Source organism: Nyctibius grandis, chromosome 1, assembly GCF_013368605.1.
Source record: "Nyctibius grandis isolate bNycGra1 chromosome 1, bNycGra1.pri, whole genome shotgun sequence".
Classification (NCBI taxonomy): Eukaryota; Metazoa; Chordata; class Aves; order Nyctibiiformes; family Nyctibiidae; genus Nyctibius; species Nyctibius grandis.
Window position 1 is genome coordinate 79,956,682 of NC_090658.1, and position 17,256 is coordinate 79,973,937.

The 17,256-nt window shown below is 37.3% G+C and overlaps 1 protein-coding gene across 1 annotated transcript in view; it reads left to right on the top strand.

The window, feature by feature from the left end:
• Nucleotides 1-13,408, top strand: part of SEC63 (SEC63 homolog, protein translocation regulator) — a 63,005-nt gene extending 49,597 nt beyond the window's left edge. Inside the window, exons 14-21 of the mRNA XM_068409504.1 lie at nucleotides 1,559-1,641; nucleotides 3,197-3,256; nucleotides 3,482-3,640; nucleotides 4,352-4,510; nucleotides 5,464-5,565; nucleotides 10,728-10,826; nucleotides 11,682-11,786; nucleotides 12,290-13,408. Coding sequence (XP_068265605.1) covers nucleotides 1,559-1,641; nucleotides 3,197-3,256; nucleotides 3,482-3,640; nucleotides 4,352-4,510; nucleotides 5,464-5,565; nucleotides 10,728-10,826; nucleotides 11,682-11,786; nucleotides 12,290-12,433 — 911 coding nt within the window. The 3' untranslated portion in view covers nucleotides 12,434-13,408. The remainder of the gene's footprint in view (nucleotides 1-1,558; nucleotides 1,642-3,196; nucleotides 3,257-3,481; nucleotides 3,641-4,351; nucleotides 4,511-5,463; nucleotides 5,566-10,727; nucleotides 10,827-11,681; nucleotides 11,787-12,289) is intronic.
• Nucleotides 13,409-17,256: the final 3,848 nt, after the last annotated feature.

Sequence of the window (17,256 nt, forward strand, 5' to 3'; positions counted from 1 at the left end):
AAGCCAGCAGTAGTTTCTTCTACAGGAGCTTGTCTGATATTTCATCTGTTGATTTAATATTTCATGAGCAATGTGGAATTCTGGTTGAAATACCACTTTTATTAGCTATCTTAAAAAGTTGTGCTTATTTCAGAATTTATGCTCAGCTTACTCCAGCATGGGGAGTCCTTTGTGAGATTTTGAGTTGGAGACCCTGATGACTAAATATTCATGGGTTCTTTTGTGATAATCCTTGTATAGTTTTTATATCTGGCAGAATTTGTCCATGCTGTGCTCAGCTTCCTTTGTGTGCACTGTTTCAATGAATGTATAATGCTCTTCCTTTCTGAAGATTAGGTATATTGTCAAGCAGTTCCTGTTAGGCAGCTTTCAGTGGAAAGTGAATTGGTTCTGCGGTCTCCTTTCCTTTGTAGAAGATCAGTGCTAATAAATGTGAGATATTTGAAAGGTTGTTCTAATACTTGTTGCTAATTTATATTGTTACTGTGGTTGCAATGATAAAATTCAAAATGTGATATGTTTTATTTGGGTAGCCTAATTTGTAATTTGGCTTATGCATCGTCCTCTGTGAGAAGCAAATGTTAATGGAAATATCTGTTAAGGAAGCAAATGTTTGTTAATCTTGATATTTCTAAATGTTGATTATGTATGTTTTTTAAAAACAAACAAACAAAAGACTTATTGTAGCACAGGATTGTGCACAATCCTGTTAATCTGCTTAAAATTCAGTCTTGGAGTACCTTACCCTATTTTGGCAAGCAACCCTTTTCTGTCTGTAGTCTTCATTTGTCATGCAACTATACTCATGTGTGGTATGGAGGATTAAACAATGCATATGCATTTCTGTTTAGCTCAGTATTACCATTATATATAAATAGTGAATGGTAAAACTGCTTTCTCGGGGCGGGGGGTGCGAAGAAATAAAATTTCTACACTGGGATATAACTCTGTTCCTCCCCAACCTGGGACATTCTCCAGTTCATAGGTTGAAGATATAAACTCCTCAGTGGCTTTCCTGTGTGTTTTATGTTTGATGTTTTACTTAAAGTAATCATTGCTGTTCTTTTATTTTCCTTTGCCTTCTACTTAAAAAAAAAAAAAATTAAATACATGATTGTTAATGTGGCATTGAAATTGAGTTGTTAATCATATGAAAGTCAGGAAAATCAAAGTTATGATTCCCAGAACAAATATAACAGGGTCCCTTTGGTCATGTGTGGTATTTCATGTTTCTGAAGTTTTATGCTTTAATATATAATGCACAATATTGCAGAGTTATGGTTCCCACAGCAGCTATAACTTTGAGTTTTCTAACTTTCCTGCAATTAAAATTTCAAACTGAATGTTGCTGTTTTATAGCTTGCTGAATTACCAGCCCTCATCCTGATAGTATGTTTGAGGTTGTAAGAGATTTATTAAATAATATTTTTAAATTATTTTTTGTTAATAATTCTGGAATTTGTATGCTTATATTTAGACATAGCAGAAACAATGTTTAATGGAAAAAAAAGGGCTTTAGAGAAGTTTAATAGATGTGTTGCTTTTCTTTTTACACTAGTTTTGGATGATGAAGACAGCAACAATATTACAGTAGGTTCCCTTGTCACTGTTCTGGTCACACTAACAAGACAGACCATGGCAGTAAGTATTAAGAATACTTGTTCTTTCAGGCTAACTGCAAGTATATGCTAATAAACTGGCATTTCTTCTTTGTAAGCTAAGATAGTGTTTTGTAAATATAACTGTAAAATTAAGATTTGAAATTGAGAACTTGTGCTCTTAATCCTCCCTTATGTTTTTGTTTCTGAATGAGAAAGTTTTCCTGGAATCAAACCAAAGTTCAGTCTGACCCGTTGCAGTTGTCTAGGGAACAGTAAAAGGATATGGCAAGTGATACTGCCCTGAGGTTTGTAAATAACAGGAAAAGAGACATTCAGAAACTTAGTTCCTGAACTAGAATAAAGTATTCACTCAAGTCCTTAGGACAGTGTTTGATTTCACTTTATGTGGGCTCGTAATGTTACAAATCTCTTGGGTGTTTTAGACGCTTTTATGAAAGAAACTCAGTCCAGCAGAATGCAGAATATACATAACTTAATATGAAGGAGGTTCACCAGTGCCACATGAAGAAAGTGGACTGCTGATGGGTAGCAGTGTGGCATAACCAAAGTAATACTACACCCCAGTAGTTAAATGTCTGACTTGTGCTTATTTTTTAGCCTAAAATGCAGTAATTACTTTCTTTGAACATAAAACTTAATGCACAGAAACTAAACAAACTTTTACCTAACAAAGCCTACAGTGTCAATTTTTTGCACCTGTACCATTCAGATAATTGTCTTAAGTAAACAGAGGCGTAACTCATGTAACTGAGGATGCAGTAGGTAGAAAGTAAAGGCATCATATCACTATGCTGGATTATGAAAATGAAGGAAACTGAAAATTGTGAGCATATTGAATTGTACTTAGAAATTAATTAAAATGTCTGACAGCATATAGAAAACTCATTTAAGATGTTTTCTACATGAACTCTGCTAGGCAGTCTGGCATTGAGATACATGACCTAAAACCTAGAGCTAGCCTTTTACATGTTGCTTTTTTGTGATGATGTCTCATATTTGCCATCTTTGTATATGAGAGCTCATTAGGACTGATTTTTTTTTTTTTTTCTTTTTAAATGGCATATCGTATGGTTTGAAGAAAGAAATGCATGAAAAAATTCCATTTGCATAGAGATGTTCTAGACTACATAATACTAACATTGTGTTTTCTCTTAACGTTTCATATTTCTGGTTTGATTTGTTGTCCTGTGTCCCTGAGTAGCAGTGCAGCTGTTGAAGTTTTTAATGCTCTGGCAACTGGAGCGGAATTTGCATTTTACTACTGCTTGCTTTTGTGATACAGGTTTTCTATGCTTTATAAAACAAGTAGATTCTTTGGAACAAGATGACATGTTGTTAACTACATTTCTTTATAATGCTAGTGATGGAAAAATCCTAGACCAAATGTTCAAAATAGTGTTTAATTTTGATCTGTTAATCGCCTCTTGTGTTTGTCACTGATAAAAGAATTTGCTGTAATGAGTAAAACCTTCAGACCTGATTAAGGTGATTTAGTTTAAGTTCAAATATAAAATAATAATTTGCTCTTTTGGTACAGAAAGGCATTAATAGTTTTCACATATTTCTCTAACCAGGAAGTGTTTGAAAAGGAACAGTCTATATGTGCAGCGGAAGAGCAACCAACAGAAGATGGGGTAAGTGAAGAACGAATGTTCCTCTTGCTAGCCAAAGAGCACTTTGGTTCAGATCTTGAGTTGCTAATTGTGTGCTTCTCAAGCATTTTTTTTCCCCAGAAATGCCTGCTGAAGTGTCTTGAGCTATGCTTTCTAACTTTGTTTCTAAGCTTAAAATGCTAAAATACAGTGAATGCCTGAAATTTAATTAACCGAATAAATATTTTAAATATTGCTTTCTTACAGCAAGGAGATGTCAACAAAGTTAAGAGCAAAGGATGGCAGCAAAGGAATAAAGGAACCAAGAAAGCTTCAAAATCAAAGAAAAAGAAGCCATTGAAAAAGAAAGCTGTGCCACCTTCGTTGCAGCCACCAAAACAGCAGAAGCAAAAACAAGCTAATGGGGTAGCTCATAGATTCATTGATATTTTAATATTCTGTTCAGCTTATTGCTCCTAATCTGATGGGTTTTTTGTATCTGTCAGTTATGTTTCATTCTATGCTTTTGTAAAGCATATCTCCTAAAATAGCATTTTTTTCTTTACATTTAAAAATTACTGGTAAAATAATCAGGGAACCACCACAGCAATGTTTCCAGTGGCCTGCTGAAAGTTGTGCCTAACTACTTCAGAAGTCTGGTTTCATAGTCCCTTCTTATTAGTTCTTGTTATGCTGCCTGCTGGGAGGTGAATTGTTCTGTACAAAGGAAAAAACTGAAATGAGACTTTATTCTGGTAAATTCAGTAGCTTTAATACCTTTATGTTCCCACTGCCTGATGTTTTCTCCACCTTATGGGCTATGTTGTAGGTACTTTCTTACATTATCTCTAGTTTTCTTATGACTTTTTTGAAATGCAAGCCCAGAATCGAATACTGTTTTCTCCTATTTGTGTTGTGGATGCTGTATGGAGAAGGAAAATTGCTTCCCTGCTCCTCTTAGCATGTGAGGTGAAGGGTTAATCTTCACTGTAGACATACTCTGTGATGCAAGAAGAGTGTAGATCAAAAAATAGGAAATAAGGGCTATGACCTTAAGACAGGTGCTGTGAATGCTACAATAATGCAGACAAACTGAGTTAGAGGTTTGGGGTGTTTTTTTTTTTTCTTTCCCATTAGGAAGTAGTTGCGAAGGAAGAAGAGGAGGAGATCTCTGATAAAGGAAGTGAATCTGAAGAAGAAGAAACAAACAGGGACTCTCAAAGTGAAAAAGATGATGGAAGTGACAGAGACTCTGACAGAGAGCAAGATGAGAAGCAAAACAAAGATGATGAAGCTGTAAGCCTTACTTTTTCTTGAAGAGTAATGTTGCCTCTGGGGTTGAGAGGAAAACGCATTTTAATCCTCTAGCATCCCCTCAGGCGAGGCAACACTAGGATGAAGGAGTAATATCAGTTCTCCAGAAGTTTTCAGACCTCATTTCTGACATAAGAGCTTTGTCATTGCGAGTCTGTTTCAGAGAGAGCAGTGAAGGGTCTTTAAAGCATAGACAGAAAACTTAAAAATGACATGAGAAAAATAGCTTAACTTCAGGGAAAGATTGTAATGTTTCTTTCAGCTTAATTTGATTACTAGCTGCTGCAGATTTTGAGGTAAAGTCTCTCCTTTGAACTTTGTTCTTTGCATGCAGTGGCTGTTGCATACTGTGTAATGCATACTATAAGCGTGCAGTAGTTGAACGAACTTGTACATGTGCTTACTGAACTCTAGTAACTGTTATTAATTAAGTTAGTTGTTCGAAACTGTAATTGTAATTGAGAATGAGGCATTGTGGTGGTAGATTATTTCTGCACCACAGGTCTTACAGTGGAAGACTTGAGAGTGACAGCTGGAAGTCCTGTACAGGGTGAGAATAAGCTACTGATGGGAAAAGAATCATCAAGCTTGTAATTAGGACTCTTACAGCTCAGGTAGTGAGTGTTTATAGCCAGTGCTGTAGAAGTGAGTTTTGAAGAACGTGTGTAAGCCCTGCAGATCTATGTTTTGGGTTGGTGTTTTTTTTTAAATATTTACATGAAAGGTCTCTTTAGTTTTACTGTTGCTTAATTTTTTTGCTTTTAGTTGTACTGTATAACAATCTCTACGTGCCTTTCCCTTTTATAACCTGTAGTGTAGCACAAGAACTTGTCATATGTATCATTTCCATGGCCTAAAATTTCTTTCTTTTTTTTAATGCAAAGGTTTAAGTTACTGGCTAGGGCACAGTAACTCTTTAAACTTGTCTTTGACAGGAGTGGCAAGAATTACAGCAAAGTATACAGAGAAAGGAGCGAGCCCTTCTTGAAACGAAGTCAAAGATAACGCATCCCGTTTACAGTCTTTTTTTTCCTGAGGTCAGTAATAGAAAATATCCCAGTTGTGAAACATGAGAATTAATATAATACACATTAATTGATCTGTTTATATTTTTACTGTAAATACTGGGCTTTTAAAAAAGTCTAATACTTTAAAATATTTTAAAAGTCTTAATTTATAAAAACCTCTTAAACCCCTTCAGATACTTTCCTAAAAACTTTTAATGTATTATTCTTTCTATCCAGTTCCCAGAGACTTGCAAACTTGTATAGAATTTAAGGTTCTTTTTTGATGGCAATAATGCTAAAGTTTGTTTTTTCTTTTTTTTTCTGCTGATCTGCTACATATAGATAGATACAGAATGAAACCTTTCAGATATATATATAGGAATCTAATTTATAGTCCTTTTTTTTCCTATGCAATGTGAAAGCACAGCAGTGGCTCTAGTATAGAGTTAAAGGTAGAGTATTACTTGCTCTTTATCTAACTGCAGGTGCCTGTGAGTGGGGGAGATCCTGACCCCTCCTGTGTTAACAGTAATGACAGGAGAGTTTGGGGGTCATTTGGATCACAGATTATTTTGGCTTGCTGCTTGACTTCAAGTCGCAACGCAACAGTGTGGTGGCAACACAGCGTGCAGTTGTGAAAGCTGGAGAAGGTTGGCAAAGCTGTCTTTTTCTACCACAGTGTAGTCTGGAAGTGATGGAAGCCAGTTGTGGAACAATCTTCCCCATAGAGCTCAAAAATACAAGGTCAGGTGTGGATGGGTATCAGAGAAAGGGATGTATTGGAGAGTGGTGACTCAGTGTAGTAGATAGGCTGAGGTGTCTCCACAGCAGCCGTTGGTCTTGAAAGTGTGTTCCAATGTATCAGTTGTTACTTACACAAACAGCTAACTACTCAGTAAGTGTCTGAAAACAAAATACAGCAATGAAACCTTGAAAAAGATGGGATTTTTCAAAGCATGGGGTTTGTGTTCTGAGCAAATAAGTTAAGTCTTTGGGAGGTGACCAGATTGGAACCAGGAGGAAGGAGTATTTGGCCACACTTTCTTTCCAGGCCAGTGGTTCAGAGGGTTTCCTTTGCTTGCCTGCTGTCTGACTAGGGAACTAATCTAGGATCTCTTCTCTCATCGTGCTGTCTCCGATAGCAGGGAGCGGGGATGCAAGGCTTATGCTTCCTCTTGTGGTTTAAAGGAGACAGCTGAGACAGGGAAGAACAGGAAATCAGGAGAAAAAAAGACGACATTGTGTATATTTGCTCCCTCTTTGCAGTCCCCAAGGGTCTTCATGTCTATACCCTGTACAGCTTGGGGTGTGTGCAAAACATATCCATTGTCCCCACGCTTGTGATCGTGCTGTTTCTGCTGTTTTCACTTAGTTCTGCCATCATTAGAAAGCAAAGTGTGGGAAGCAAGACCGGTTGCTAAGGAGCCAAACAAGATATACAAATAAACCAAATAAATTGTTTTCCTGAAGGCCTTAGCAGAGAGTTGTGTGGCCTCACGACATCCAGTTTTGTAATGGCTGATCTTAATGCTGTATTTTCCTGAGGCTGTTAGGTACCCTCACATCTCTTAATGCAGCTTCCAGCAGTAGAGCAGCATAACAGAAAAAGGTGTGCTGGCATTCTGCTCTTCTGACTGCCTCAGATCATGTCAAATATGCAGCAGAGTCTTAATGCCTCGTGCTGCAAAGGCAGCTGGCTTTGGTCATCAGTCTAAGCTCAAAACAGTGAGTATGTGCTATGCCCAGTGTCACAGGGACACTTAACTATTCGTACTTCTTTTTTACTGCACTGAGGGTTCCTTCAGAGACTTCGCTTATACTTACTCTGTGCAAAGCTGCTAAGCTTTGGCTGCGTATAACCAAGCTGCTGATAGGTTTTATGATAAAACCTAAATACAGTACTATGCTAAAAAAAAAAAAATATCTAGGGCTGAACTGAATGCTTGAACTTGAAAGACTGTAAATTTTCCAGCCACTCTTCACTGATTTCCTGAAAGTTGAATGCAGCTGTACTTAGTGCTGTAGCTGCAGTTGGAGCATGTTCAGATAGAGTTGATTTGCAACGTCTGAAGAACAAAATCTGTTGTACTCTCTGGGTGTTTTTTTAATCTGTGATTTAGAGTATTACGTGTGTTGTGACTGGCCAGTTCAGAGATGCAGAGTTAAGTATGAAATGCTGTAGTTGTGTGGATTTGTGTATTTCCAGAATTTACAGATGTTTGAGTGTAGCCCAGGCTAATATACTTCTTCTCAGGAGGCAGCCTTAACACTCTTTCATCTAAGTTTTTGGGCAGTTGATTATTCTGCCAGAGATACATCTTTAATCTGTGCAGGTTCCTAAATAATTATCTTCTGCTCCTGCATCCATCGATCCAGAAACTGCACAGATTGTAGTTTTGACATTTTTAGGTAGAAACTGGGCCTGGTGTTCCAATTTTATGAACATACTGGTTCCCTGGCATGCCAAACCTTGCACCCATCTGTTAAAGGGCATTTTGCCCGCTTGGCTGTTAGCTTGCCAGATTCTCACAGGCATAAACTTTAAATTCCACCCAATAACAGAGAGGAAAATGACACCCCTGCACAGTTGTCCTTTCTATAAAAAAGCAGTAGGCTGGCGGTTTTTTTTTCCCCTAAAAGAAGTGATACTTTGGGGTCAGGAGCTTTACTTCCAAAGAGTTTACGCTGTAGATTCCTTTGAGCATTAATGAATGTAATTTGTCCTGGTATTTTCCCCCCCCTGGCTGTGTTATTTTAACCAGTTTTTGTGAAAATCCAGTTGACGCTTTTGATCTTTGTTTAAAAAAAAAAAAAATTCCTTGCCATTGAGAGTGATGGAAAGCCACAGAATGTATATAAGTGAGCACAGTGTTTTGGCAACATGAGAAATAATCTGTTGATGCAAATGCAGATCCTTGTTTCTATGGTCAGAGTCCTTATAGGCCCAAAATGGTGAGTAGTCATTTCTGTAATGGATTTAGCTTCTGTAGTTCTTGCTCATCTGTCCTATTGATACTGTTTATCCTTCTATTCCTAGAGGCCCCTTGGTTAGGAAATAAACACTTCAGCTGCCTAAGATTCTTTTTTGCTTCAGCTGTCAAGCAGATTGACAGTATATTTATTGTTGAAACTTACAGATAAAATAACTTATGCCTTGTAATCACATGGGACAGTTTTTCATGAAGAAAATCACTTAGAATAGTTGTAGAAAGGACTTCTTGTAATTCTACAAATTCTGGTCTTAAATAGTGTATGAATAGGTTTCTGTCTTGTTCTCAGTGCCTGTTGTTCTAAACACATGAAGGAATGCTGTTGCTTTACTGTGATGCAGTTGCTTTTACTTTTATACACTAGAAAATGGGCATTAACATACTGAGTTAATTTTACACTCCTCTGCTCTGGGACACAACAGTGCTAATCAGGATGTTTTGGTTGCTGGTGTGAGTGTCTTGCTGTTGTAAATCTGTAGTTTACTAGTTGAATATTTCAGTGAGAAGGTGATAATTATTACCAGCATAACAATTAGTTACTTCAAAAGAGAAAAGGAGTTAATTTAGCTTTTGTAATTTTTCAGCCTGCATTATTTAAATTTGAGATCACCAAAGATTGGCTTCTGAAGTGTTTAAGAAAAAAGAAAACCAAACACAACACACCAAAACTACTGAACTTTTGACTCTTTGAGTAGAGACAACAATTCTTCAAATTCTACATATTAACAGCATTTGCTTCCTCCACATGTGGAATTTGGAAGGGGCTCAGTGGTGGTGTTAAAGTCTACTGTATCCTTTCATTTAGTCCTTCTAATGCAGTTAGATTCAAAACAAAACAACCACTTTCATGTGACACTGAAGCAACCATGTGATTGTTATTGGTATAAATATACAAAAAAATCAGCCTCTTGGTTTGGAGCTTGACTTGTAATGTTTCATAAGATGCACTCTTTAGGGCTCCAGTCTGTAGTAAGTGTGATCAATTACCAGACCATCAGGGGTGGGTAAAAATTGTTTTGGAACACAGTTCAGCAATCTAACATTTGGATTGTCTAAAAGGTGTGGATTTTCCTTCTTTTTTTTTTCCTAAGGGTTAAGATTATGTTGTTATAACTATTACCTGTCTACTAAAATACTTCTTCATAAATATGAATAACTCCACACGCCCCTCCCTCCCCTTTTTAAGAAAAGACTGAAGCAGGTAAAGGAACAGAAACTTGCTTTGCAGTACTAAACTAACTTCTTTGCAATAGAAAGATTTCAGCTTCTATTAAAACAAAGTGGATTTTGCCTAAAATGTGTGCCTGAGGGTTAACCGAAAAGGAATAGTGAATAAATGAAGAGCAGCTGATGTTGAAGAGCCCTAGACTTTCCCATTTGAGAATGGTTGTGTCTGTGTTGCTGAACTGCACCACAGTCTTAAAAATTTGACTCCAATTGAGGGATAAACTATCATTTTTGTACAGTGTTGCTGTCTTTTATTAAGAACTGCACTCATTTAATTTCATTTGATTTAGAAACTCTGTTTTAGTGCCTGCAGTGGCAAGACCTTTGAGACCTGTAGCTATTTTGAAGGCTGTGTGTGTTAGGCAGCAGTTGTTGGGTATCCTTTACGAATACCAATACTGCACGCGGTTCATACCTCCTTGAAGTGAAATCTCAGTGTGTCCAAATTCCAGCTTTCAGGAGATTTTCACTTATGGGAGGGGGAGAGAAGTGGGGTAAAACATACTTTCCTGAAAAGGATTTTTTACTGGGGAAAGTACTTTATCTGTCTTTTGGCATGCCTTGCTTTATATGCTGACCTTTTTATCCAGAATGGGTTTCTGTTGAAGGACCTAAGGCAGTATTATATTACATCAAGTTGCTTGTTAATCCTCAGTGGACACAATTCCTCAGAACAGTTCTGTGTCTCACATGGTAGCTTAGGCTGAATATGCGGAATGAAGCCTTTGGAGACCAACAGTTACTTGTGATAACTTGTTTGCTTTCAGTGTGCAGTGTATACTATATATTTTACTCACACGCATCCAAGAGTTTAAAAAAAACCCCCTGAAACCAAAAAACCAAACACAAACCCCCTCCCTTCTATCTGTATTATAAAGGACCAGTGAATCATAATTACCTGTTATAAAGTGTAGGGGTATCATTTTTTATGACTTCAATAATCCTGTTTTGTTGGGGTTTTTTCTTTTATGAAAGGAAAAACAAGAATGGTGGTGGCTATATATTGCAGATCGGAAGGAGCAGATGCTAATATGTATGCCATATCATGTTTGTACACTAAAAGATAAAGAAGAGGTAAAGTACTTGAAGAATTTTCTTTTCCGGTATTAGAAAACTGTACTGAAGTGTCTTATGGTATGCAAATACATTTAGATTTTAATTTTTTCATACTTATCTTTAAGATGGAAAACAAATTTTACTCTTCTGATAAAAGCAGAGAAGAGCGTTTTAAATGTGAAAATTGAATATGGAAAAAGAAGTAGTAATTTAAAGAAGACTTTCAAGTTTCTTTGCAGAATTTTTTTTTTCCCTGATATGAAAAGCTGATGAAAACCAGTATTCGTACACAGTGATGATTCTTGAAGTTTTTCACGAGTGTGAGAAATACTAAATGTTCTTTTTCTGTAAAGCAGTGGCTGTGACAAATTAATTAGCCTTGGCTCATATGAACCTTTCTGAGACCGTAAGCTTTGGCTGTGTTCTTTGCTTTTCTGAAAAATGGAGATTTGATGTATTTTGTTCTTTCAAACTAGATTTATGTTCAATTTCAAATAACAGTAGAGATAAGCTAATACTTTGGGCAGACTAAATATTTTAACCTGTTTGGGTTTTTGAGATTTAGCAAGCATACAACAGGGTGAAATTGTGTACTTAATGTAGAGTTACTTGGTCTAATTCAGAAAAAAATGTCACTTGATGATTATTCATCTCTCATGGAAGGTATTGTGCTTGGGTATTCTGTCTCTCTTCCTGTGGGTATTTTATTATGTAGAGATTTTCAAAGAAGTGCCACTTGCAAGAAACTAAAACTTTTTAAGAAAAAAAAATTATTCTGTAGTAGTATTTATGGCTCATTAGAGTACTCGGGTAGTTGTTCTAATATGTCACTTGAAAGTGGTAAGAACTTACAGTGTGAATTCTATTCTGTAGGTAGAGCTGAAGTTCCCAGCACCAGGCAAGCCTGGAAACTATCAGTACACAGTTTATTTAAGATCGGATTCGTATATGGGCTTGGACCAGATTAAACCGTTGAAGGTGATGTTGAATTGTGTTATATATTTGTATTATATTGAAAGCTACTTCATGTGGCTCTTAAAACCCCAGAAGTGCTGTTATCTTTAAGAATTCAACCTGTTCTAATTTTAAAACTGTGGCAAGGAGGGACTTAAAAGCAGCTTCTGCCTGATCCCAGTAGTGTCAATTTTTTGATGGATTAAATGGAACTAAAGTTTGTAATGCTTTCCAGTGCCTGCATATTTTAATACATGTTTTCTTATATTTGTTCAGTTTCTGCAGTGTGGTTGGCTCTGGCTTTACACCTTGAGGTCTGGCATGCCTTATTTCTGGAAGCAGGGTTTTTTGTTTTTTTGTTTTTTGTTTTTTTGGTTTCTTTTTTTGTTTTTTTTTTTTTTTTTTGAAATGTCAGTTTTGTGTGGTATGTCACTTGCTTTGGGGTTCTTTTGTTTTCCCAAATTGGTATGTATTGTCTGTAACCTTTTTCCCCCCTCTTTTCTTACTTTGTCTTTACCCACTTACAGCTGGAAGTTCATGAAGCAAAACCAGTGCCAGAAAATCATCCACAATGGGATACAGCAATAGAAGGTGATGAGGACCAGGAAGACAGTGAGGGCTTTGAAGACAGTTTTGAGGAGGAAGAGGAAGAGGAGGAAGATGATGATTAAACAATGCTATTGATTGACTACAGTAACTGCACACACTGCAAACTCTTGGTCTGACTGTGGAACTGTACAATAACCAAGAAACCCAGTAAAGAAGCTTTGAAAAGGCTGAGTTTAATTTTTCTTTACCAATTAAGAGTGCATTATGTAACTTCTCAGTGGAGGTGAAACAAATATGTTGCCATTGATACACCTTGGAATATGCTTATGGCTCATTATAGCCTTCGAGTGCAGGATGGTGCATTTGTTTCAATTGACAATAAAAACTTTTTTATTATAAATGTCCGAAAGTGTGGGCTATGTATTGTCTGATCAGTTTAGGGTCCAATTTAAATAAAAGGTACTATTAGCTAGGAGCAAACTTTAAATCAATTTTTCTGCATTAGGAATTTATTTTAGAAAATGTTTTGGTATATTTGACATTACAAATCTCTGTTGATGGAAACAACATCTGCTCAACTTTCAAACTTGGTTGGTTCTGTGGTATTCATTAAATATTTTGCTGTGATACTGCTCACATCATTCATAGCTTTAAAAATCTGTTTTACTTAACTTGATCATTATAAATTGGCATCATACCCATTGCCATATTCCATATATTCTGGAGGGCTGCTTTTTTAGGACTATTGCTTTTTTATGCCCGAGATTATAATGGAAATCATAAACTTTCTTGACTCTGCCATAGGATACTTACTAATGGCTTAAAACATTTTTAAGCCTTTATTTCATCAGATCAATGGAAGATCTGAGTCTTTTGATAAACAAAATGTCTGAAAGCGATTTTGGGACCACGTGTTATGTAAGTTGGTGGCTTTTGTGTGATACCTTTATGAAAGGTACATGCTAAAAGCCCATGTATATTCTTAACTCTGAATCTACCTGACGCTGTCGGAAGCATTTTAAGGGTAAAATACAACATGCAAAGGGGGCATGTTTTGTATCAATTTTGAATTCCCATCAATAAACTGGACAATTTGATGGCTGTTTGCGTTTGTAATAGTGTGCATCTCTCTGAGTTTTTTTTACCTCAGTCTCCTGCAGGCCTGTAAACAAGACAATGATTCTATCCCTACCCTTGTTTTAAAAAAACCCCACAAGTCTAATCAGAGAAATAAATTCAGGGAGGAGAGAATCAGGGCTGTTAGTGTATTGCATGACTTCACAAAAGCCACAAATGGATTCTTCCTTTTCTTCCTCTCAATAAAACAAATGAAAGTGATTTAATTAAAAGTTGTATTTCTATATTTCAGAAATACATATGAGTATTCTGCAAGTAGGAATGGATGTATTTCTGTTCCTATATATTGAACTATGAAAATACAATGCTGTAAAACATGACAAATGGTCATGCAGGGAAATTTCCATCCTATGAAAATTGCCCAAAGCCAGAATAGTTGCACACTAATTTGTGACCTTGTTTATTAGAAAGGGTTTACATTGTTATATTCTTTGTAATTGCAGTAGTCGCAAATAAAATTTGAAAATGTTCTGAATGAGATTATGGTATCTTTCAAAGTGCTTCTGAGGTGTATATTGTGCAGGAAAAACTCTTGTAAATCATAAGCAGCATCAGGCGTTCCAACTCAAGAGTGAACACTAGGTTTAAATTAAATGGCTTGTACACTTGATGCCTTTTAACTCCAGTTTCTATTTGCAAAATACAGTAGAAAAATAACAATAAAAAAGCACTAGTGCATTCCATAGGCTTTCAAGCCAGATACTGCACTGATGAGAGAAATGCTTGAGGAAGAGTCACTGGACCCCTTATTATCAAGTAGGCGAAATGAATGCTAAACTTACACCGTTCTGCCAGAACACTTCATAGTGAACTGCTGTGGCTGTTAGAAGTTGGGAAGTGATTACAGTTAGGAGATATAATTGATAATAAGAGCATGGCAAGGGCGGGGGGGAGTGCTCTCACTACTGATCCCTAAATTTTACTATGAAAAGTCAAGGTACATACTTGCAAGATGTGAATGCATTGAAGTGATTTAAAAAAAAAAGAAGAAAGAATCATGTCCCTGGTCTGAACACCTGAAGTATTTTCTTTGTAAAGATTGATGCTGACAGCTGGGATGACACTGAAAGTCTGCAAACCAAGGATAATTCTGGTGAGGTAACAAAGGCAAAATCTAATACTTCTTCAAATGTGGGTCTCCTGTAAAGTCAGGGTAACTTAATAGAAGGTGCAAGGAGAAGAATTGCAGTGGTATTGGAAATCTTCGTAATGTGAAGAAGGCATGCTGATACTTTCTTTCCTAAAAATATCAGCTGTAGAGTTATGCACTGTTTTACACCACCTTCCAAGACAGATGCAAAAATGGGGATGAGGACGTATTTTAAGAGCTTCATGCAATTGAAAACACCAACTGCAGGTGCACAACTCTCATGAGTGTTACTAGATTATTGAACTGTTGGTTGGTCTATTGTGGTGTGACCATTAATAACCATTTTTTTAAGAACAATTTGAATTATCATTCAAAGATTTAGTAACTGTCTTGAATAAGAGTTACCACGATGGGTAAAAGTTTACAGGAAGCAGCAACCTTTTCTATTGACTTGTGTATATCTTGCTTTTTGATGGGGTTTGGGAAGTAATTCCACTGATTTTACACCTAACTCTTCTGAAACTCTGGAATAGAAACTGAAGAGTAAAAAAGTTATAGAAATAAAATCTACTTTGCTGCTGCACCCCCCGTGCAATAGTGGCCCACGCGTGATTTGGAAGCATCTAGTATCGTTTCAGTGTGAACAGACTCATTTCTGCCCTTCTGCTGTCATGCTCCTTTTTGTAGCCTCTTGTTCTAGGTCAGAGTAGGCATGCGCACAGCCCGAGTGTGCTGCAAATACCTTCAGGGCTTGCAGAAGCCACTTCTAAGGGGAAAAATTTGGACTTGGCTAGAATAGGCAGGAGGGCAACACAGTGCAACTGGCCCTGCTCCTCCTGGCCCAGCATGTGTCGATACAGGGTGCGGTAACTTGCAATTCGTAGATGGCAGTACCACGAGTTAGATTTAGGGTAGATAAACACCGCTTGTTAAAATGCGGGATAAATTTGAAGTAGATACATGTAGGTAAAAGGAACAAGTTATGAAAGTGATTTTTTTCTTGTTGTGTAAAATGATTTAACGCTCCCGCCCCCCAAAATGTTGGCAGTGGTTGATTAATATTAAAGGAAACATCACTTTTTTCTAGTCTAATGCTGGGTGACTAGAAAGTTACGCTTGTGCAAAAACCTGATAAACTCTCTACATTACAAACGTCTTTTAAAGGGGGAAAACCCTTCATCTGTGGAGGAAGAGAAGGGGCGTTTCACGCGTTGGGGTGCAGTTCCAGGGCGCACCCCGGTAGGGGGAGGTAGGGGCTTGGATTTCCTCAGGAAACCCTGGGATTCTTCCAGGGGATACCCAGCATGTTCTCAGCGGTAGGTTTGGTTTTGTTTTCCCCCTTTCTGGAGGGAGAAGGCACAGATGGAGGTTTCTTTTCTCTATTTCTTTTCTTTTAAAGAAAATCTACTGTTACGTGTGCATTCACTCTCTTTTTATATCTATTTATCTGTGGGTTTTTTCCCTCAAGCTCCTTGCTGATGACTTATTCAAAAACTGCTGAAGGAAGCCCATTTTAATATTAGAATGATTATTATTATTTAATTATTTAAAAATAAAAACCTGTCAGAGAAAGAAAGGCAGAGCTTCCTTTTGTAGCAGGAATTGGGGTGCTAATGAGTCCATTTTGAGCCTTGAATGTTGCTTTGCATTAGGTTTTGGAAAAGTATTTTTGTAAGGTGGACATCGTGAGGGTATCTCCAGTTCAGCTGTATTTTAAGCTCTGTGAAGTGAGATACATTAGGTGCTTCTACCGTGAGGGTGCCCGTGCCTCGAAAAGCTGATTTACGGGGTACCTGGTGTGCCTTGCGGGCAGCCGCAGTTTGCCGTGGTCACTCCAGTTGTACATTTCGTGCAGAGACACATTTAAAAATGCCACTGGCAGTATTGTCTTTAACATCTGCGCAGGGTGATGGTGCTGTCTTCTCAGGGTTTGTCGAAGACTTGGCAGAGCACCCGAGTGCTGGGTTAGAGGTGGAGCGTGTGCTTCAACTCCTTTCTATTCAGTAGGGTAAGCAGATGCTCTCTGGGCCGTGCGATGTTGGGGCCTTAGCAAGTTGGGGGACAAAGAGAAGAGAGAACTTTGGGTGGGTTGTGTTTAGTATTGAACTCTAGACGGCATACCAGATTTGTACACGCTGCACATCTGGGTGATGTTCATGGCTTGCAATTAATTTCTTTCCTGTCAATGTTTTGTTTTAAGATGCAATTTGAGCCCACACAGACACTATTTTGTTGGTAGAAATAATCTTCTGCCAAAATTGTTTGTATTTATCATTCAGTTACGTAACAGAACTGTTAACGGCAATAAAACCTATTAATAAATCTAATTAGCACAATATGTTGTAAAGCTAATGATAATACTTTTAAGCCAAATTGCATACACTCTACTTAAAATTTAATTTCAAAAGTGTGCTGAATCAGGAAGCATTTTCAACCTTTCACTGTGTATAAGCCTTCCACGTATATATATATGCTCTAATAATTAAACAGGGAGGACTTTACAGTTACATTGCATGTGTGGAATTTACTGGCACAAAGGAGAGTGCATGGACCACCTTGAGTGATTGTTTTTAATTCGTCCACCTTTACTTTAAAATAAGGTGTGAGTGCTTCCCTTTTTGTGCAACCAACATAGCTTCACGTCACAAATCTGGAAGCATTCTGGGGAGAAATCCTAGAAAAGCTGGACATCTTGCAGGTATCTCCTGTAGGGCAGTC